This window comes from Ailuropoda melanoleuca, chromosome 8, assembly GCF_002007445.2.
Source record: "Ailuropoda melanoleuca isolate Jingjing chromosome 8, ASM200744v2, whole genome shotgun sequence".
Classification (NCBI taxonomy): domain Eukaryota; kingdom Metazoa; phylum Chordata; class Mammalia; order Carnivora; family Ursidae; genus Ailuropoda; species Ailuropoda melanoleuca.
In genome coordinates, this window is record NC_048225.1 from 18,235,584 (window position 1) to 18,259,337 (window position 23,754).

The window sequence follows — 23,754 nt, forward strand, 5'->3', positions numbered from 1 at the left end:
AAAAAAAAAAAAAAAAAAAGAAGGGTAATTTGTTGAGGCCAGAAATTACAGTTCTTCCTGAAGCTCTAAAGTCACTTCATTCTCCCTTGTTTTCTCTTCCTCATCAGCACTCAGCAGGTCCTTAAAACATTTCATCATCTGGCTGAAATTTCTTAGTCCCATTTCCTAAACTATAGTTCAAACAGATTGTCCACAGGTGCCTAAGTCATGGTAACAAAAATTGGACTTTTGAAGATAAGTGTTAGTTCCTTCAAGCCACAAAGGTGCCCCATAGTGCATCACAAGACAGCTTTGTGCCCTGGAAATAACTGAAGCCCCAGGGAGAGAAGAATCCCTTGAGATCCGTCAGTAGGAAGCACAATACAGGACAATGTTACGTCATAGTGACTGAACGTGACACAGGGCAAGCAAAGAATGTCACGGAGCTCACAGACAGAGGCGGTCATAGCTAGCCCTCACTGGATCCTTACTGTGTGTCAAGGGCACAATTCATTGTAAGCATTCATGTGTGTTAACTCACTTAATGCTCTCAACAGCACTGTGAGGTAGATACTCTTATCCCCATTTCACTGATGAGCAAGCTGAGGCACCGAGAAGTTAAATAATTTGCGCATGCCCACACAGTAACTGGAGGCACCAGGAATTGAGGACAGGCAGCCCCTTGTCCTTAGACACTCTGCTGTACCATTTCTCAGAACCAAAAGACGCCATATCATTACTTAGGCAAGAAGAGCCCCACAGAGATGACAGATAACTGAGGAAGGTCTATCCTCGTGACCGTAGACATTATGCCATTAACAGCAGGTGCTGGTTAAATGTGCTGCCCACTGTGAGTGCCGGTTTTCTTAGTATCACTGCAGAGGTGGAATTGGGGGGAACCATATCCTTCAAATCTTGAAGACTACCTACTTTTTTAAAGATTTATTTGTTTGAGAAGGGAGGAGGAGGAGCAGAGGGAGAGGGAGAGAGAAACTCAAGCAGACTCTGTGCTGAGTCCAGAGCCCAATGCGGGGCCCAGCTTTACAACCCTGAGATCCTGACCTGAGCTGAAACCAAGAGTCAGATGCTCAACTGACTGCACCCCCCAGGCACCCCAAAGACTACCTATTTTTTTAAATAATAAGCATTCTTCAGCCTACTGATTCCTTTATGAGTTTATCATAGGGTCATAGAATAGAAATGAAATGGACTTTGAGATATCATCTAGCAATCGAATCTGGAAATAAGGGGTTAACATTTTCAGTGATGAGCAAGCCTATGCCCCCCCATTTTAAATACCCAATATGTGCTGCATTTCTTTATATATCTAATTTATTACTTGATCATGAGAGCTGGCCCAGAAAGCCTACTTCCTTGCCAGCAGGTAAGATCCACCAGCCTGCTTCTGTTTTGCTCACCACGCTTCAATGCCTAGGACCCGGGGGAGCTGCTCAGTGCGTGTTTGCTGACTGGCTGACAGACCGATTCACTAACCCACATGAGGCAGACCTTGCTCCATGACCACCTATGGAAATAGCTGCATGATAGAGGCCGGCTAGGCTGACGGGAGTAGGCCAGATGCCAGGGTCTTTGTCCTGGTTCCACCACTTGTTCATTCGGTGACCTTGGGAAAGTTACATAAGCTCTCGAGGCTCCAGCTCCTTCATCTATTAAATGGGCATAATAATAGTACTTCCCTTATTGGGCTCTTTTTTTTTTTTAAAGATTTTATTTATTTTTCAGAGAGAGAGGGAGCACGAGTTGGAGGGAGGAGCAGAGGGAGAGAGATAAGCAGACCCCGCACTGAGCGGGGAGCCTGACGTGGAGCTCAATCCCAGGACCCTGAGATCCTGACCTGAGCTGAAACCAAGAGTCAGACACTCAACTGACCGAGGTGCCCCTCTTTGGGCTCTTCTAAGGAAAAACTGGAGATTTACCACCAGCATTCCCTAACTGGCATACAATATGGGCTATCTTCCCAAAGTTAGCATTCCATGTCCCACCCCCAACTAAGTAACAGAGCAGTGATCCCCAGTGCGATACTCACTTTCAAAGGCTGCCAACCCCTGCTTTAAGGAGCACAAAGAAGAGGGCTAGCTATTCTAAAACTTCACAAAAAACAAGCAAATAAAAATGCTCCTGTAGTTAATACCTTCCAAAAACCCATCACTTGGGCTATCCAAAAGTACTTACGTCTCACTAACATCTTTGCTCTCTAATTACTTTTGCTCAAAACCAGACTCCCAAGTTAATGTAAGTAAGCCACATTTCTTCACAGTGTTTGCAGAGCCATTCAAGATCTCACCTCTGCTTTACCCTGAGCTCTCCTCTACCCTGAGCTCTCCTCAACCTTCCTTTCATCCGTACAGAATCTGTTCTTTGAAATCACCACGCTGTCCCCTCCACTCCGTTCTACAAGCTCCTCCCTCAGCCTGGCATACAGTCGCCCTCCTTCTTAGCCTTAGGTCTCAGCTCAACCATCACTTCCTTCAGAAAGCTTCACTCGACCTCCTGAGATGGGATTGGGGGTCCCTCGTGAGTCTCGATAGGCCGGAGCTCCTCGTCAGGACACCATCACTCCCATTGTAAACTGTTTGTTTTCTTGTCTGTATTCCCCACGAGGCTGTGAGCCCATCACTGTATCCCCTAGCTCAGTAAGTGCTCAATAAACCCTCAGCAGAATCCCTGAGTGAACAAGTAAATGAAAGAAGTTCTGTGAAATAGAGCAAATGAATGAACAGGGCAGTTACATTGACTTTTTTCCTTCCAATATGTATTGGATATGGGGAAACAGCACCTTTCTTCATTAAAAAAAAATTCATATATTTACTTGAAGATATAATCAAGGTGCCCCTTAATCTGTTCTTCCCCACCTAAACAACCACAGTTGACCTTTATGTTGAACTCATTACATGATAAACACTAAAATCACTCACGAATTTGGTCCAATGGAAGAAGGTTTTCTGCATGTGTAGGTTTTAATTTACTACTATTGGGTTTTTAAAAATTAATATCTGATGCTACATTTGTGCTGACTCGAGTAATTTTAGAGGCTGTTATTTAAGAAACGCTCATTCACTCCTCTGCCCAGAGCACAGGGTGGAGTATTGGGGCAGAGGTTAGGGAAGGAAGGAGACTGTCAGTCCCTGCCGCCCAGAGCTTTAACTAGGTGGAGAGGCAAAGTTACTATAGTGGAAGGTGAAATAAGCACAAATACAGAACATTAAGATATACGGTCTCATTTTGATGTCTATGCAATCCTGAGAAGTAAGCAGAACAAATATAGTTGATCGCTACTTACAGACAAGAGACACTGGCTCAGGGATGGCATGATTTCATACACAGATAATGACAGACCCAGAACTTGAGCCCAGGTCTATCCAGTCCCAAGTCCAGATTGTGCCCTGCTGGACCATCCCATGTCCCCACTGCATGCCTAGTGAGACCTAGAGAGCCAAGTGAAAGGCAAGGCCAAAACACAGTGTGAGTTCACATGACATCGCACAGGCGAAACCTCATCCTCAAAAGCCCCAGAGGCAGGTAACCCGTGGTGCTTAGGGAGGGAGTGAGTTGCAGAGTTTGATCTCCAACTTCCCAACAAATGTGCACGATCTCCATTCAGGCATTTTGCTGGAAGAGAGTATCATTTTTCTTCCCTTGGTGGAGAAAGAAGAGCAGCCCACTCCAAGAACTTCTCCATCTTTTTTTTTTTTTTTAAGATTTTCTTTATGTATTTGTGAGAGAGAAAGGAGAGAGCACAAGCAGGGGGAGTGGCAGAGGGAGAGGGAGAAGCAGACTTGCGCTGAGCAAGGAGCCCGATGTGGGACTGGATCTCAGGACCCTGGGATCACGACACTTAACCGACTGAGCCACCCAGGTGTCCCAAGAAGTTAATATGTGAAGGAAAAATTCAAAATGACAGTTTAGCAAGACATGGGAGTTTTGTCTTTTCACTCTAATTTCTGTTTTACATCAAATCAGAAGACATCTAGGGCCACATTAAGAGAAGGAAATTAGTAGTAGGGGCGCCATTAGTTTGTTTACCCAGCATAAAATTACGTCCTCTGCAAACGGGAATATCAAGTAGCATAAAAAGCCTACGTGATTTACATTTTCTTTTTGACTAGAAGATTGCATCTACTATACTCAAGGAAGGAAAATCTCTCCCATTTAGCTTTTGAAGATCAAAGGGGCCATTAAATATGCCATATTACCAGCATTTTTTTTCTTTTTCTTTTTCTTTTTTTTTTTTTTTTTTTTGGTTAAGACCAGGAGGTGCCTTACAAATTGAGACTGTCATAAGGAAAAAGGGAAGACTTTATTTGGGGTCATATGCCCTGATTATGGACTAGCCCATGTTCCTATGGCAGGACCATATGTTTAACCTTTTGCTGAAATAGGGCCATCCAACAGCTAAGAACACACACTGACCTGTGTTCGGTTTCGTGGGCATCCGTGCCACAAACCAAAAGCATATGAACTAAGAACTTTTCAGTGAGCCGCCGTCTGATTCTCAACCCTGGGGCTCTTTCTACAGCAGGTGTGATAAAATCTACAAAGACGACATGAAAAGCAAAACACTTAAAAGGATGAGCCTAGGTAGGTATTCACTTGAGATAAATCTTGCTTTCCCTCACAGGAGCAGCAGACCCGAGGAAACGATCATCCAGGCAATAATGGCATTTTCTTCCTAGATAAGCACCCAAACGTGTGTGTCACCAGCCAAAATGTGAAATCAGTTTACCTTCACTAGCTGAAGTAGTGACAGTGTGCATACCACAGTGAGTCACTGGCATGTGATTTTCAGCTGCTTTGGGGCATTTATAAATTAACTACCCCTAATTTTTATTCCCTAATTTAATGAACTTGTAATTGAGCCCTTTGTGCCCTTATGTACACTCCGTGAGCCTGATTTGAGCCTCCGTTATGGCTTCAACACATAGGTGGTAAAAGGGAAGTTATAGGAGAAAGATTCAAGTAAGATAACTAAACATTATGAGTAAATTCATTTTAATTAAGGACTTGACATTTCCTTTCTGCTTTGGGCAGCCAACAACCAGGAGAAGACAAATATTCGGACCTCCGCTATGACCCAAACTGGAAGAGTAAGAAAGAGGAGAGGAATTTGTTGACAATGGAAACACTGCCGGAGTCTGTAGACAGCTCTACTAAAAATCCGACTCCAGATCCACTGTACCCTTCCAAGGAGACATCCATGGAACTCTCAGGGGAGAAAGGTGAACACAAGAGTAGCCCACAGAGCATGGACTCCTTGCTTGGCAGTGAATTTTTAAGCCCAAACTATGAGCGTGGTACCCATCGCAGCCAGCCGTTTTCGGAGCCGAGCGACAGTGATCTGGGGGAGAAGTCAAGCAACGTCTCTCATTACTTGAAGAGTTCAAGTTCACATAATGAGGTTTTCCTGCCAGGATCACGTGGCCGTCGTCGGAGGAAGTCCAAACAATACTTTGTGGAAAAAAACAAGCTGACTTTGGGATTACCTACTCCTAAAACGGACTCTTATCTTCAACTTCACAATAAAAAAAGGGGGGACATTCTCCCAGAACAGGTATGTAAGTGCTATTTAATAATCTCTTCTGAGCACTACTAGACCGGAATTTGCCTTTGTTTGAAATGGCTGGAGATCACTTCCCTTGAGATGGTGATGTCATTATAACCATGTGGCTGAGTAAAACAAAGGCCCTATCCCTTGCTCCTCTTTGAAGAATCAGGGAATTATTCCATGAATTCTTTTTTTTTTTTTTTTTAAGATCTTATTTACTCATTTGACAGAGAGCGAGCGAGAATGCAAGCAGGGGGAGCGGCAGGCAGAGGGAGAGGGAGACGCAGGCTTCTCACCGAGAGGGGAGCCCCACGTGGGACTCGATCCCAGGACCCTGGGATCATGTCCTGACCCAAAGGCAGACACTTAACCGACGGAGCCACCCAGACGCCCCTGTTCCACTAATTCTAAATGTCCCAATGCATTGGAGGTGACCTAACACACATCAGTAACGGCAACAAACACACACGTGATTCTCAACTTAGATTTTATATACATTTTGGGTGGTAGCCAGAGGGCGGCAGGCTATAGCAAGTGGTTGTTTGGTTTTTTTTTTTTTTATTTCTTATTTTGAGAGTGTGCACGTGAGAGAGCGAGCTAGCAAGCACGCACGCATGAGTGGGGGGGGAGGGGCAGAAGGCGAGGAAGAAGCAGACTCCCCACTGAGCAGGGAGCCCAACATGGGACTCAATCCCAGGACCCCAAGATCATGACCTGAGCCAAAGGCAGACGCTTAACCAACTGAGCAACCCAGGAGCCCCTTGTTTTTTTAATTATCCAGTGATTCTATTACCTTTCCAACACAAATGATAATCACTACACCATCCTTTTTTCTGTGCAAGGGATATAATTAAACTTTAGTCTCTCCATCTATAAAATCGGAACAACAAATGCCCTCCCTTTCTCATCTGGTAAATTCTTTCCCAGATGATGGATTCTAAATCTGCTGGAGCCAGTAGCCTTAGCTCTACTTCTCGGGCTCTCCTAAAGATCCTATCGGCCCACCTCCTAGTGGACATGTCCATGGACATAAGAAAAGAATGGCTAGATCAGTATATCCACCATCCTTCTTGGGGGAACCAGCTTGAAATTCATTACCTACTAATGTGAGGTCATCTTCAAATACGAAGGAAAGGTTATTACATTACATGGGGATGCCCTTAGACCTATTCCAAATTCAAATTGGTATTATTTAAAATGCTCTAACCTGCCCTAACCTGTAAGTATTTTTTGATAGAACATGAAAGAGAGGTAGATGAATATTTGTGATTTTAATTCAGAAACTCCATTTATAGTCTTAAAGGATTATGGTCACAGCCTTGCCTTTGAAACTAATAATAAAACAGAGGAATGGATGTAGCATATTCAGCTGAATTCTCAAAACATTTAGCTGAATGCAAAAGAATTATCAACATTTTTAACCCAATTTTAGGTGCTCATGTACATTTCATAATATATAAAATTTTGAATTTTGCTTGGTTGCTCCTTTAAAAATATAAATTCAGGGGCGCCTGGGTGGCGCAGTCGTTAAGCGTCTGCCTTCCTCGGTGCGTGATCCCTGCGTTATGGGATCGAGCCCCACATCAGGCTCCTCCACTATGAGCTTGCTTCTTCCTCTCCCACTCCCCCTGCTTGTGTTCCCTCTCTCGCTGGCTGTCTCTATCTCTGTCAAATGAATAAATAAATAAATAAATAAATAAATAAATAAATAAATAAAATAAAAATAAAAATAAAAATATAAATATAAATTCAACAGTCCATTATCTGTGAAAAATATTTATAGCCAGTAATTTCTCCCAGACTAGAACAATATTTTTCATTTATTTTTAAATATGTTCTCAAAAGAAGCCAGTCTAGATGGAGAGGCAAATAGTGAAGCCAAAAGAAAGTTATATTTCTACTAATAAAAGTGAAAGTAGCTTTATTATAAACTCTTTAATTGCTGATTTCTTACTTGCCGATTTTTCTTAGTGGTTATAACTTAATTTACAAACAATATTGGGGTGAGTTGACTGTCAGTGATTCCATAGCATAATTTTTTGTCATGCCAGGGAGGAAACTTTAAAGCATTTTTGGCTTGCTCAATCTTTAAGCTCATAGATTAGTCTTTGAAGTGGCCATTGACCTTGTCCACCACTTTCTCCAGGTTCAAATATCTAAGGGCTGATTGCTAATTATATTCAAGACTGTTTCTTCACCATTTTCCAACGTACATTTCCTCATCTTACTCCTTTCTTTTAAAGAAATTAGTTTGACTTAACACTGATAGGGTACATGTAACTGTTTTACTGAATTAGAGTCAATAGCATTGAACAATCTGTTCAAGTCATTATGTATACATGAAGCATGTGCAGATCTGTCAGTACAGATTATAGGTTTTCTTACGGGCAAAAACTATGCTTTGTACCTATTTTCAATCTTCATGGCAACTAGCCTAACACACTGTAAGGTCTCAGTAAATACATGGGGAATGAAAAATAGACCTCTTCCATCACCTCCAGACTTAGTCTCTTTAGTATAAATTTTTTTGTGAGGGGAAAATGGTATTTTCTAGAGCAGTGGTTTGAAATCCTGGCTGGATGCTAGATTCACCTGAGAAACTAATTTTAAAAAGCGATTGTTGGGGCACTTGGGTGGCTTAGCCGTTAAACGTCTGCCTTCAGCTCAGGTCACAATCCCTGGATCCTGGGATCCAGCCCCACATCGGGCTCCCTGCTCAGCGGGAAGCCTGCTTCTCCCTCTCACACTCCCCTTGCTTGTGTTCCTTCTCTCGCTGTCTCTATCAAATAAATAAAAATAAAATAAAAAATTTTTTAAAGTGATTCTTGGCTTCACCCAGACCAGCTGACATCTCTGGGTAAGACCCTGAGTGCCAGTATTTTTCTTTTAAAGATCTTCAAGTGATTCTAATGTGAAGTCGAGTTCGAGAAGCACTGATCCAGACACGAGCAGTGGTTCCCATCCTTGGCTTCACAAATGGGATCATCTGGAAAATTAAAATGCAGATTCCTTGGCCTGAAGCCCTGAATTTCTGATTTAACTCATCTGGGGTGCACTGTCAGCATGGGGATTTTTCAAAGCTCCCCAAGTGATTCTAATGCTTAGTCAAGATTGAGAACCACTGCTTTACATCAGGGAGTCTCAGACATTAGTGTGAATCAATCAACCAGAGGGCTTGTTGAAACAGATTGCTGGACCTAACCTAAGGGTTTCTGATTCAGTAGATGTAGGGTGGGACCCAAGAATTTGAATTTTTCAACATGGTTCTGGGTGATGCCACTTCTGCTATTGGGTCCACTGAGAACCACTGATCTTTTTTTTCCTTCAAATGTTAAGGTGAGGTTAAGGCTGCTGGTCCATGGACCACACATAAAGTCCATACAGGGTTTTTCAGAAACCCAACATCATAGTTGTGTAAGTCAGTACCTACAGAACATTGATGTTTTCAATGGCTGATTGATTTGGGAGCAGGAGGTAAGAATTAGGGGTGGCAGGTTTGGAGGGTCTTGGTTTTTTTGGGTTTTTTTTATTTATTTATTTTTAAATAATTTTTTTATTATATTATGTTAGTCACCATACAGTACATCCCTGGTTTTTGATGTAAAGTTCGATGATTCATTAGTTGCGTATAACACCCAGTGCACCATGCAATACGTGCCCTCCCTACCACCCATCACCAGTCTATCCCATTCCCCCACCCCCCTCCCCTCTGAAGCCCTCAGTTTGTTTCTCAGAGTCCATAGTCTCTCATGTTTCATTCCCCCTTCTGATTACCCCCCCTTTCTTTATCCCTTTCTGGTCTTGTTTTAGATTAAGCAGCATCTGTCTGGAAGGTTTTCATGTTTGAAAATCTATTTTCTCCTCTTAATTTCTTTGAAAGAGATGACCACTATCTTACAACTAGAAATGTTGAAAGGATAAATGACCTCTATCGTCAAATGACTAAATGTCAATTACCAATAAACAGCAAAGAAAATCAGCTTTTTAATACCTCATTTTGAGACAAGCATTTATGCTCAGTTGAATCAGACCGTATCTTAAGTAGTGTATTGTCCTTAGAAAGATTTGAAAGTACATCTAAGAAGTTTATGACAGTCCAAAAAAATGTCAGTTTTTTTTTAATAAAACTCAAAAAGCGGATTAAGTTCAGATGAAAAATAAAAGCAGGAATAATAAAGAAAGCTCTGGACATTAAGAATCATGAGAGAATCTAGCACTAGCAGGTAGTGTATTATAAAGCCTCAATAGTAGGATAATCTTTAATGCATGTGTAGACAGAAAAATTGAACAGAGTAGAAAGTCTAGAAATAGAGCCAAATTACATATGGAAATATAGGATATGATACTATGATTTGATAAAGCAGTATCTCAAGTCAGTGAGGAGATGATGGATTGTTCAATAAAACAACTTGGTAGCCATCTGGAAGAAAATGAAGTCAGATCCATACCTCATATCATACAACAAGATAAATTCCAAATGGACCAAATATTTAATTTTTAAAAAATACTAGGGAAAAAAACCAAGCAAATTCTCCCATAATCTCGAAATGTTTCAAAATCCAAAATCTACAGAAGACTGATAAATTTGACTACATAAATATGAAAACTTCTGTAGAAAAAAGCATGAGTCAAAATATAAAGAAGAAAAATATTTCTAATTCATAACAGATGAAACACTAATATCTCTAATATATAAAGAGCTCCTAGAAATCAAGACCAAAAATCTTGGGGCGCCTGGGTGGCACAGCAGTTAAGCGTCTGCCTTCGGCTCAGGGTGTGATCCTGGCGTTATGGGATCGAGCCCCACATCAGGCTCCTCCGCTGTGAGCCTGCTTCTTCCTCTCCCACTCCCCCTGCTTGTGCTCCCTCTCTCACTGGCTGTCTCTATCTCTGTCAAATAAATAAATAAATAAATAAATAAATAAATAAAACCTTAAAAAAAAAAAAAGACCAAAAATCTCACTATAAATAAAATACACAAAGGCCATCCATGGAAAATTCACAGAAAAGTTAATACATATATCTATGAGCTATATGAAAAGATAACCAACCTCAGTCATTAGAAGAGAAATACAAATCAATACTACATTGGGATTCTATTTTTCACCTATAATTAATCCAACAAAATTCCAAACGTTTGATGAACCTGTAGGCAAAAATGTACAGTCAGGTTGGTGAGATAATAAATTGGTCTAAGGGGTGTGGAGGACAATTTGTTAAATCTACTTAAACTATAGGGATGCCTGGGTGGCTCAGATGGTCACGCATCTGCCTTTGGCTCAGTTCATGATCCCAGGGTCCTGGGATCAAGCCCCAGCATCGGGCTCCCTGCTTGGCGGGGAGCCTGCTTCTCCCTCTCCTTCTACTGCTCCCCCTGCTTGTGCTCTCTCGCTCTGTCAAGTAAATAAATAATAAAATCTTACAAAATAAATAAATAAAATACAAAGACGTACACTTCTCGAAATAGTAAAACATAACGGCTAAGAGAATAGACTCTAGGGCACCACAACCTGCTGTCTAACCTTGGGCGGTTGCTTAACACCCATGTGACTCAGTTTCCTCATCCTTAAAAAAAAAAAGAGAGAGAGAGAGATAATAATAGTACTTTCCTCACGGGATTATTAAGAAGATTAAATACATGGGTTAATATATGTCGTGTGGTTTGATCAATGCCTGCCTATAGCAAGCGCTATGTAAGTGTTACCAACGGTTATTTTTATTTGACCCAACATGTTCCACTCCTAGGAATTTTTCCTAGTTATATATGTGCAGTTTCAAAATAATTCCTGTACAAGATTAGTCATTTCAGGCTTTTTTTCAGCTAAAGATTGGAAACTACCCAAGTGTCTATCATGTGAGTAATACTGAAATTACAGTACATCCGTAAAGTACATTGTAGTTAAAAAATAATAATAATAATGAGGATGTTCTCCATGAACCGTTATGGACAATTTATCAGGGTTTATTATTACAGGAAAAATTAAAAGTGTAGAACAGTGCATACAGTGCAAAAAAGTCAGGAAGAATAAAGCTACATATTTCCTTTGGTATGCATTAAAAACTGGAAGGATATGCAGGTGGTTCATTGTGGAGGGTGGAGGGGGAACAGGGTGGAAACAGCCTTTCACTTTATATCCTTTTATAGCTTTTATTTTTGAACTATGCCTATGGATTCACAAGACACAATATTTTGTAGTAACCCTTGTAACTTCACACCCCCCAACCGCTCAGGGTCACCTAAATTGCATTCTTTGCTTGTAAATGATGGCTCAGAGCAGAAACGTCAGTTTTTAAATTGCTCCACAATTATTTTTGCTATTTTTCATCTGTACGATGTACATTTTTCATCTGTTGATCGTACGTTAAAATGCACCGGAAAATTCACCTTGGAATACAGGAGGAGATCTTTACCACATGACGTGTGAAGCAAGGAACTGATATAAAAACCAACACACACTAGAGGGCACCTAAGTATCACCGTCAGCCAGTAACCTTGCTGGTGAATATTCAGGACTGACTTTTTTTTTATTCATGCCTTGTTCGGTGTTTGCCTGAAACTCATTAGTTAGAATTTGAGTCCATTTCCGGTCTACCATTAAAGGACATTTGTGTCTTGAAAAAGGAGCTACTTTTCTATCTTGATTCCAATGTGACTTTGAAGACCAAGGAAGGGAAAATTAGCAATCTCGGAAAAGAGCAGTAAGTACTTTGGACCTGTTACTCTTCTCTTGTCCTTCCCTGGAAAGAAATTACTGAAACTTTGTGAAGACAAATTTAGAAAGGCTAATTCAGTTACCTATAGTCTTCGAGACCATATAAAGCCCTATCAAGAATCCACTACCCATACATTCGTGGCTCTTGCTGGGACAGCAGGTCAGTCAGCATTTTTTTTTTTTTTAAAGATTTTATTTATTTATTTGACAGAGATAGAGACAGCCAGCGAGAGAGGGAACTCAAGCAGGGGGAATGGGAGAGGAAGAAGCAGGCTCATAGCAGAGGAGCCTGATGTGGGGCTCGATCCAGCCGGGATCACACCTTGAGCCGAAGGCAGACGCTTAACCACTGTGCCACCCAGGCGCCCCAGCAGTCAGCATTTATTGAGCACCAGCTATGTGCTCGGCACTCAGTGCTAGGGATGCAACAGAAAACAAGACACACAGAGCCTGGGCTTCAAGGAGCTTACGTTCCAGTCATGTGACAGAGGCCAGAAACGTGTAACAAAATAATTTCAAGTGCCAATATATACCTCAAAGGATACGGAATAACTTAATAAAATGATGAAGGGGAGTGTAACTGGGATGTCTGGGTGCTTGGGAAGGACTCTGAGGAGCTGTCATTCAAGTTGGAACGTGAACAGATGAGGAAGAGAAAACTGTGGAAGGTCTGGGGGACGAGGTTTGGTTTGTGCAGCCGAGGGAGCGGCCTTCTCCCCTAGGGGCAGCACAATGTTACAGGAGAAAAAAATAAAACCAAAACAAAGCACTGATTTGGAAGTCAGCAATCATGGGTTATATCCTGGCTCTTCCACTAACCAGTTGGGAGCACTTCCCAGATATTCGAGCAAGTGACTCTTTAAGCCTGATATTCTTTATCCATTATATGGGGTCAATTTCTGCCTGGAGGCTTATCGGAAAAAATTATAGAAAGCTCCTGATGTGTGGCAGGCAGTAAAGAGAAGCTATTGTCAACATGGGGCATTCTCAAGGCATAGGAAAGGAAAGGAATCGCCCTGGGAATAGGCCCTTCCAAACAGATTTTTTTTTTCTTTTTTCAGGTCATAGTGCCTGAAAGGGAAAGGGATAGGACTTCAGGTAGAATAAGAAAATGTAGCTAAAAGGGTAGCATTTCAATGCCCCAGTAGCCCGGTCTATGGTAGGACTCCCAGAAGACTGTCCACAAAGCGGGTTTGAGCAGGCACACCTCTCACTTGCCATGTTGTAAGTCAGATTCAAACTCTCAGAGTGGTGCACAAGGCTCCCCGCAGCCCAGCCCCTTCCTGCGGCTTCAGCCTTTTCCTTCGTCATCCCCACCCCTTGTGTCCTCCGGGAACTCACGGCTCCCAGAGCCCAGCGTCTCCCCTGCGTTTCTGGTCACGTTGACGGACCACTCTTCCTCGTCTTGTTTGCTTGGGAAGACCTTCCCCTCCCTCCTGAGATGTGGCTCAAGGGCCTCTGCCTTCTACCACAGACCCAGGATTATGGGATGACCGAACGAGACACTGTACGTGAAAGCTTGGTATAACATGTAGCCCTGCATATTTATTACTGAACATTTGACTTGAATTTGGTCTCCTACTGGATAAGACTAATATTTTAATTTTTAAAAAATATTTGAGAGAGAGAGAGAGCATGAGTGGGAGGGGCGGAGGGAGAAGGAGAGAGAATCCCAAGCCGACTCCCCACTGAGCGTGGAGCCTGATGCAGGGGTCCATCTCACATGCCAGAAGATTACGACCTGAGCCAAAGCCAAGAGGCAGAGGCTTAACTGACAGAGTCCCCCGGGGGCCCCTAGACTCATGTTTCAGTGCTATAGTGCTCTTTTCTGTACTTTTAGACTTAGCGAAACTTTCAGTTGTCTGTAAAACTAAACTTTACCTTTATTTCAATGATGATCATCTTTTTCTAATTATATTTGGTTAGAAACAGAATTATTGGGGTTTTTTTTTCCGATTTCTTCCAGTTTCAGTGGTATTTTTGAGTCTCTCCTCCATCATACTCATAAAAATTATTCTCCTATAGAGTAAGCACTCCATATCTTCATTGATTAGGGTTTTTTTCTTTTGCCCTGTGTGACCACAACAAGAGCGCTTACTTAGGAGAGCGTAATTCAAATTGAACTTCATGGTTTCTCCCCCAGCATAACACGTTTCCTAAGGCGTCTTTCTGCACGCACTGTTCAGCACTTAGTTGGTTCAACTACTGATTGTATGATCTATAGAGTGACACTCCATTAATTCAACATCAGCAACAAGGGATCCACGAGAAGAAAACTTTCCTCCTCACGAAAACATGCCCTTTCAAAAACCAGAGCCTTAACATAAGCAATCGTTTCTCAGGATAGCTTTCGCAAACGTGCCTGGAGTGCCCGACAGACCTTGCTGCCTTACCCGGGGGCCAGAGCACCTGCTTCTGTGGTAAAGTCCGGAGCCGTGGCAATGGGAAGAAGGATGCTCTGCCTCTTCATTAAAGGCCCCAGAAGGCTAGGGGTCTGCAGCCATTTTTGCTGCTGCCCGCGTGTCTGCTCTTTAGCAGAGTCCGGCCTCGCAGGAAGCAGCCACACTGACGAGTCAGTACCAGCGGCTCCATCAGTTAAGCATCCGACTCTTGATCTCAGATCAGGTCATGAGCTCAGGGTCATGAGGTCGAGCCCCGTGTCAGGCTCCCCACTCAGTGTGGAGTCTGCTTGAGGTTCTCTTCTCTCCCTCTCTCTCTACCCCTCCTCCCCTTGCTCACACACTCTCTCTCTTTCTCTAAATAAACAAAATCTTTTAAAAATAAAGAAAATAGTACCCATAGAAGAGACACATAAGATCCCAAAGGAGCACAGAAGAAACAGTGCATGAGTCTGTCAAGGGAAGTCAGAGAGGGCTTCATGGAAGAGGCAACCATTGATCCAGTTCTTTAAAAAGAAGGTAGCAGGTGGAGGCAGGCAGCAGAAGTATTGCAGGCAAAGGGAGTGAGTGCGACGGTATAAAAGCATTGAGAGGCCACTGTTTAGGTGGAAGCCTGCTGATACAGGGGAAGCCTCCAGGGTACTAGTCAGGAACTAGAATTTGGTTAATTAATCCAATACAGTGGTTCAAGCAGATATGAAAAATGAGGACCCTAAACAGTTGATTTTCACTGAGAGAATCCAGACCTACACTGACTCACCAGTCTGTCCTGGAGGGGCCAAGGCCTTGCCTGTCAGTGCGTGTGCTCCTGGAGTACAGTGTTGTCCTTCTGCACCAGTTTGAGGGACGTAGGATTTCTACTTTTGAGTTCTTAAAAGCAAAGGAAATACTGAAAAAACCTTTAGAAAGGATCTAGGGGCACCTGGGGGGCTCAGTCAGTTAAGCAACTGACTCTCGACTTCAGCTCAGGTCACGATCTCAGGGTCCTGGAATCGAGCCCCAAGTCAGTCTCCTCGCTCAGTGCAGAATTGGCTTGGGATTCTCCCTCTCTCTCTCCCTCCCTCTGCCCCTCCCCCTGCTCGAGCTCGCACTCTCTCTCTAAAATAAATAATTAAAAAAATATTTTTTTAAAAAATGGATCTAAGAACATAACCTTTCTTCAATTTTTTTATAACTGTTTCCCCTAATCTTTTACAGCTCCCCCCCCCACCATCACCGAGTTGTTCTCTTGCCTTTTGCTTTATGGGGCCATTCTAAATTATTTTACTTCGTTTCCATGAAAATAACAACCCTCTGTTCACACTCAGATTTCTCCAAATTATCTAACCTTCAAATACATGTTGTAATTTTAACAAAACATACAACAGACATTAATAGGTTTGTGAACACGTGTTAAAGCCTCTTGGTAAACATACAACCCAACTGGTGGGCATCCTAGAGAGTAGCTGGCCAGCCGTGAGCATCAGCTGTGGGCATCAGTTGGGATATCTGAAAGAAGGACTGGAGAGTATTACTGAATCTAGTGTGCAGAGGAGAAAACGAATCCTTCCGTGTTGTACATGTCCAGATTGCGAGGATGGAAGTGTGGGTATTTAGGCTAGAGAAACTGGCAGGTGCCTTTCATGCAGGGCCTTGTACGTCACTGTAAAGCAGGAGCTCTCCGAATATGGTCCCTGGTCCCAGCAGCATCAGCATCGCCCGGGAAATTGTTAGAAGTGCAAATTCTTGGGCCCCATCCCAGACCTCTTGAATCAGAAACTCTGGGGCGAGGCCCAGCAATCCGTTTTAATAAGCCCTCCAAGTGATTCTAACACATGCTCAAGTTTCAGAACCGCTGGGCTAAGGGGTTATGCCTTTCCTCTACGCGGCGTGGAGTCACTGAAGGATTTTAGTAATGGAGCAGTTTGAATTCTGTGGCCATCCAGAGGTCATGCTTACATATTCCTAGTTGTGTTACATAGAGTTCGGGTTACTTGGTTAATCAAACACAAGGTATTCCTAAAAATCTCTTTCATAGTCTTGAAAATAGTTAATTGCTTCAGTCATTTGCATATATTTATTAAGAGCTTATTATGTATCAGGCACGGTCTTAGGTGCTTAGAATATATCACTGAACAAAAGACAAAAATCCCAGCTCTCGTGGGGCTAACTTTCTAGTAGGAGACAGACAATAGACAAAAAGAGGAAGATCAGTGTCTTTGTAGGGGATGGAAGTGCTGCGGAGAGAAAGAGAGCAGAGAAATAGGGAGCTTGGGGGTGCGGGTAAATTAGGGTTTAAAGAGGTCATGAAGGAGGTGAGAGAGTGCATCATGCAAATATTGGAGGACAGCATGTTCCTAGAAGAGGGACAGCACATGTGAAGGGTGACGGCTCAGTGGTTTTGGGCAGAGCGAGCAAGGGAGAGGGAAAGATAAGACCCGCTTTCCACCTTATTTTGTTGACAGTTAGCTCCCTGGCTTTATTATAAGCCCCAAATCTAGCCAGACACACAAGTAGATTCTATGTGTTTTGATGTAAATGGAGAGGTCAGTGCTCCGTGTAGATAGGTCTTTTCACTAATATTTTCTGAGCGTGTACGTGCCAGGCACATTCAGGACCACCGCGTGACCCTTGTGAATAGCGCCGCCAGAGCTGGGACTTACAGTCTAGAGGGGAAACTAACCTAATTACCAAGGTAATACTTGTTACAAAAGGGAAAGTACAAAGTGCCAAGGCCCTGGGCTCAGGTGCCTCTATTGTAACCTCTGAGGAATCAAGGAAGGCTTCCTGGAGGAAGTTCTATTTCAGCCCAGGCTGAAACAGCAGCAGGGAATGGGATTGGTCAGAATAAGTGAGGTGAAGAGGGGTTTCCCAGCAAAGGATGGCCTATGCACAGACCCAGAGATAAGGGTGCCTGTGGCCCAACCCAACCGCAGAGTTAGGAAAGTATGATGTGAAAAGAGCAAGAAGAACAGAATGCAGGACCTTAAACCTTTAAAGATTAAGGGCAATGGGGAAGCACTGAAGGGTTTTAAAGCGGTGGCTGGCATCATTTGTTCGGGGGTTTTAAAAGCTGCAGGATCTTATATGAAAAATGAATGCAAAAAAGTAGTATCTCCAAAGGTTTCAACGTCATCACGTTCTGACTGAGCACCTACGTGTGAAACGCATTACGAAGTGTTCTGCAGGAATGGAGAAAGCGACCGATGGCAGAGCCAAAATCGTTCACATGCTTTGTCTCTAAACAGCTGAATTGCGAATCCAAATCCCCAGATAATTCAAACAGGGCAAAATATCCGTGTTGGAGCCTGACAATGGCGGGCTCTCTAGGCCGCCTTGCCTCCGCCGCCTCTGCCGGCCACGTATTGAGAGAGAGAGAGAGAGAGAGAGAGAGATAGATGTTAGCGGGCTCGGACTGCCACACAGCACAATCACAAATAGAACAGAATTAATGCAGCCGATCGCTCGTTAGCCAAGTTAACCAATGCTCGCTGGATCCACTGATTAGGTCCCAAAGAGAGGGATTAAGTAACAGATGCGTTGGAGTGATGGTAAGCAAATATTACATTTAAAAAAAAAAATCAGACTCTTTGGCCTATTTTCACTTGGCTCTGTGCTAGTTGTTAATCCCATCAGGGAATAACAAGCAAACCGATACGTTAATTGTGGGGCTCCACATAACGTCAGTGATTAAAAAAAAACACAAAACCCACAATATCAAGGAATAAAGGAGCAAAACTTGCAGTGATTGTGGAACTTAAGGATCATATGCTTTCTAAACACGTCTCCGTGTGTGTCTGTGCAGAGACACTAACTTGGTGTAAAGCCTCAACTTTTTTGTGGGGTGCTGATTCTCTAAGAACCTGATGAGTTTCTTTGAGAGAAGCAGCAGCCCACTCTAGCTCAGCTGTACTCAAGCTGAGTTCCTTTCCTTCCTACAAACCCTCACTTCAAAGCGAGGAACATAATGTACAATTTTTTAATGGCTCTAGACCCAGGCACTCAGGCTCTCTGCTCTGCGCCTTACCTCAGTGTAAACACCTGATCAGGATTGCCCGCGTTTCATCAATAGCAGCCAAATGCAATTCGAGAACCACAAGCCTTTGAAGTCCTCCCAGCAAAGGCCGGTTTTCCAGTCTGGGATAATGACATGCCATGATTGCTGTCTTTGTTGTATCTTTTCAGTAGAGAAGCAATTATAGGCCCCAATTTAACAGAATAGACATTACACAGCTTATGATGCTCAAAATGCAATTTCATTTGATCATTTTCTCGATTTGATTGGTATTAATAGAATGGTTCACAAAAAAAAAAAAAATAGCTGGCAGAGGTTGTGCTCCATTCCACTTTCAAAGAGATAATGTAGAAACATGCTTTACTTGCCCTGAGACTCTCACTGGGGTGATTCAGACAGCGAGTCCCACCAAAACAGCCTGCGGATGGAAATATCGCACGTCCTACGCTGTCTGGGGAAGGAAACACAGGACAGTGTATTTGTAATTCGGAAGCTTTTTACCAAGGCTGTGTGTAAGGGAGCCCATCCTGGGCAGTCAGTCAGTATCGCCAGTGACAGACTGAATTAACTAAACCAAGTCCCCTTTACAAAAGCCAGAAAAGCAAACCTCCCAGTGGCGGATCTAGGAATCAACCCAATTTTTTTCTCCCAAGCCCCAGATAACATTGTTGTCCAAGACATCACCTGTTTGAGGTTTGAAAAAGGATTATTTCCTCGCCTGCTTAGGCAGCCTATTTAGATTTTATTTCCCAACTCTGCCTTCATTTTTTGTCCAGGGAAGAGATGATTTGACTTGTAAATGGTGGTGTTTCCTTTTAACAACACGGCAATAAGGGATAGAAACCTTTGCAATCACAGGGGCCAAAGCTTTGAAACCTAATACTTTATAGTCTCTTCGTGTTTTTTTCTTTTCTTTTCTTTTTTTTTTTTTTTTTTTAAGATTTTGTTTAACAGAAAGAGGGAGAGAGCACAAGCAGGGGAGTGGCAAAGGGAGAGGGGGAAGCAGACTCCCAGCTGAGCAGGGAGCCGGATGAGGGGCTCGATCCCAGGGCCCGGGATCATGACCTGAGCAGAAGACAGACGCTTAACCCACTGAGCCACCCAGGTGCTCTCCCCTCATGTTTTGCCAGGAGTGGGACCGAGAGATGGCATCTTGGTACATAGTTCCTGACCTTCGATGGCAGCATTTATATTTCTAAACTTTCTACTTCAGAGCAAGTTACACTGTTTTGTGGTATTGGGAAGTTTTCCTTTTGCAGAGTAGGTAATCTTTTTGAATACTCCTATTCGTAATCTGGAAAATCCCATGATCCAAGAGCACATTTTGCTCCTGTATTTGCCATGATAATTCAAGGATGAAGAAGTCTTTTCATTTTTTTCTCATTTTCAGATCAACCTCTAGGTATCTAATCTTCCACACCACCTGTTTGCCATACCTGTGTATGTGAGTGAGTAACGGTGACAGGTATGCAGACAGGTAGAGAGAAGAGTTCACCCAAAATAAACATTGTCTCACTTGTGGCCACAGAAGCTGCATTGAGCGGTGAGGAATGAGGTTATCTTTATTGTCAGATGCTGACTTATTAATATTTAACAAATATTTCCCCCTCTTTCCCATTTGAATAGCAGCCTGCGTAAATGCAAAGTAAAAGTAAGGAGCAGCAAGAGAACCTGAACACAAACATGACAGATTCTAGGGGCACCTGGGTGGCTCAGTCGGTTAAGCATCTGCCTTTGGCTCAGGTCATGATGCCAGGGTCCTGGGATTGAGTCCCACATCGGGCTCCCTGCTCAGTGAGGAGCCTGCTTCTCCCTCTGCCTCTGCCCTGCTTGTGCTCTTTCACTCTCGCACGCTCTCAAATAAATAAATAAATAAAATCCTATTTACAAAAATATGACGGGTTCTAAATCCCATGCTTTTCCCAGCATTACACGGCTTGCTGCTTCTCACACCACATAGCCCACAAGGGACAATTTAATAAAACAAGTGTAAAATCCAGAATCTAAATCTAAAAATGAGTTATAGGTGTTTAGAAACGGGAACGTCAACCTTTACAAGCCATAAAGCACAGTGACCAAAGGAGCCCAGCCTGGGTAATCTTGCCACAGGTCCTGTAAATAAGAGGAGACTTGGCAAAGGCATCACAGTCAGCCACTAACATTTGGGGCTACTGTCTGAGAGAGAGATTGACCTAATCCATTCTTTCAGAGGGCAGAGGGCTAGAAATTACAGGAAGATATATTTCTGCTCTCATAGGAAGAACTGAAGAACTTTGTAGCATTTAGTCGTTGCAGTGATACTACAGTAGGCTTACCAGCCATGAAACAGAGATGAAGAGAGCTAACATCTTACTCCACGGGATGGTGGAAAGGACCAGATGTCCCACAGAAAGGGAATATTCAGAAGGCACCTTATGCTCCGTCCTCAGTCCATAGAAGATCCTTTTTTTTTTTTTTAAAGATTTTATTTATTTATTTATTTATTTGTTTGTTTATTTGACAGAGATAGAGACAGCCAGCAAGAGAGGGAACACAAGCAGGGGAAGTGGGAGAGGAAGAAGCAGGCTCCCAGCATAGGAGCCTGATGTGAGGTTCGATCCCAGGACCCCAGGATCACGCCCTGAGCCGAAGGCAGACGCTTAACGACTGAGCCACCCAGGCATCCCTACAGAAGATCCTTAAGCCTGTAGTAACATACACAGGTCACTCCTGCTAGGAGAAAGGCATGTGTTTAGGCAGCAAGCAGATGAGTACCTACCAGGGATGGTACAGAAGTACTAAGCAGTTATACCATATTACCTCCAGATTCTTTCACCAACAGTAAGACTGTATAACTAAGTTTGCTTTCTGAAATGCTTCCTGGTGCCTAGAATTCTAGATTTAAAATAGGTAGCAGGGTACCTGGCTGGCCCAGGAGAGAGAGCATACGACTCTTGATCTCAGGATTGTGAGTTTGCAGCCCCAGGATGGGTGTAGAGATTATTCTTTAAAAATAAGCTTTAAAAATAAAATAGGTAGCTAATGGAGGCAATGAAGGGCCTCCCTAACTTGGGGACCTAAGTCCCATGTAGCTGCCTTCATCAGTGGCTCCCAAACTTGGCTGAAGAGTAGACCCACTTGGGGAACTTTTAAAGTATAATGCTATCTGGGACCACCCCAGAGCTTCTGATTTTTTTTTTAAGATTTTATTTATTTGAGAGAGAGAGAGAGAGAAAGCACGAGCAGGGGGAGGAGGAGAGGGAGAAGCAGACCCCCCACTGAGCAGGGAGCCCAGTGGGGGGCTCGATCCCAGGATCCTGAGATCATAACCTGAGTTGAAGGCAAATGCTTAACCCACTGGGCCACCCAGGTGCCCTGCCCACCCCCATAGCTTCTGATTTAATCGGTCTGGGATGGGACCAGGGCACTGATACTTTGTCATTCCAACATCTGACTAAAGTTGAGAACCTCTGAGCTACATCATTCAAATTCACGGAGTGCCAACATTACGAGTTCTGCAAGTCAAAGATGATATTTCAAAATTGCTAAATATGAGACTCTGGAGTTAGACTGCCCGGCTCCTCCACTTACTAGCTGTTGATTCTGGGAAAGTGATTTAAAGTCTCTGTCCCTCAGTTTCTCATCTGCAAAAAAAGGGGGTAATAATAGTACATACGTGGTAAGGTTTAATAGAGTATAACTGATAGAATATATGCTGAGTGCTTAGGACAACCTACTAGCACACCATGAACATTCAACGTATATTAAATATTGTTATTTCTATTGTTATCATTATCTTGAAGCATAGTGTTATTTCACTATTCATTATTCCATTTAATATACTCAACATTAGTTGCTCCATCCGGTTCAGATGACTGTTTTAAAATTGGGTCCCTTGAGTGTGTATTGAACATTTAAAGTAAATAGTGGTGACCTCAAAGCACCAATTCTCACATCATGCTTATAAGAGAAAACATTATTTATTCCCGTTTTCCTTGGGAACAATCCAGGTCCCCGAGGACTAAGATATATCCTTGAACTGCAAATAAAACGTAGCCCTGTGGGACCTCTTTCTAGAGTACACAGACGAGCGAGCGTCGTGGCTGTAAGACTTAAAATGAATCCCATTAACACACTTTATGTTTTACCCTCTTAGATCTCCTACCCCATCAGTGTAACTGACAAGACGTCTGTTCAGAACGCCAAAGAGATTGAAAATGCTGCCATCAATCCTGAAGACAAATGGCATCAAAGAGCCCAACAGCTCAAGGTTACCTGCTAGATTGAACTTTAAATGGGTTGCAAGGGTTACAGCTTAATATAAGTAATGTTCATGACTCACTTCTTATCACTTACAGGTTTATTCTTATGCCTGAGGGTAGTGACCCACCCTTCTAAGGGTAAGACTGGTTTCTGCCCACATGGGCCATTGCTTGCTCAGTCAGCAAATTCTACCCATTTTCCCAAAAGTTCTCAATTTCCTGGAAGAAAAACCATCACATACTCTTTAAACGCTCAGAGTTAAAACCCCAAACAGAAGAAAGGAATGGAGAAAATGCAGGGGCGAAGGGGGGGGCGGATCACAGTTGCAAAAGATTGTCCAAATCTGCACTGCTCCCAAGTCGGTTTCCTTATGGAGCCAGTAGTCACAGTGTCCCTAGCTGATGGGGAACACGATCCCTAAAAATGGACGGGAATCCCCAGAGCCTCCCTGAACCCTCATTTGCAGGATGGGAAAGCCTACTAACCGATAATTTAGCACGAAAATATCCTTTCCTGGCCCTGGGTTTACTATTCTAACATCATAATGTGATTTGGAGGAAGATTTTTGTGAAATCATCCCCACTGACCATTTCTCTAGAAGAGGAAAAGCACTAGCAGATGATTTCTTCTGGGACCAGTGTGTGGAGTTCTGTGGAGCAGTCACTCTTACACCAGATTTTATCCCCGCTGAAGGAGGGGTGAGCCCTATGAAGTCACCCAGCCTAGACAGCCTACTGACACCATCAGTTCAAACTATGTACAGTGCTGAAGGTATAATAATAAAAATAAAGTTCATTCCAGTTTGAGAGAATTTAGAAAAGAGGGACCACCTAAATCATCTTCTTTCCTTCATGGTGGCTTCCA

General features: G+C 43.0%; 1 protein-coding gene across 2 annotated transcripts in view; it reads left to right on the forward strand.

Annotated features, from left to right (window-relative positions):
• Positions 1 to 23,754, forward strand: part of JHY (junctional cadherin complex regulator) — a 67,091-nt gene that overhangs the window by 11,105 nt on the left and 32,232 nt on the right. For both annotated transcript variants that reach the window (XM_034665997.1, XM_034665998.1), the window contains exons 3-4: positions 5,029 to 5,548; positions 22,784 to 22,897. In XM_034665997.1, the coding sequence (XP_034521888.1) occupies positions 5,029 to 5,548; positions 22,784 to 22,897 (634 nt within the window). The remainder of the gene's footprint in view (positions 1 to 5,028; positions 5,549 to 22,783; positions 22,898 to 23,754) is intronic.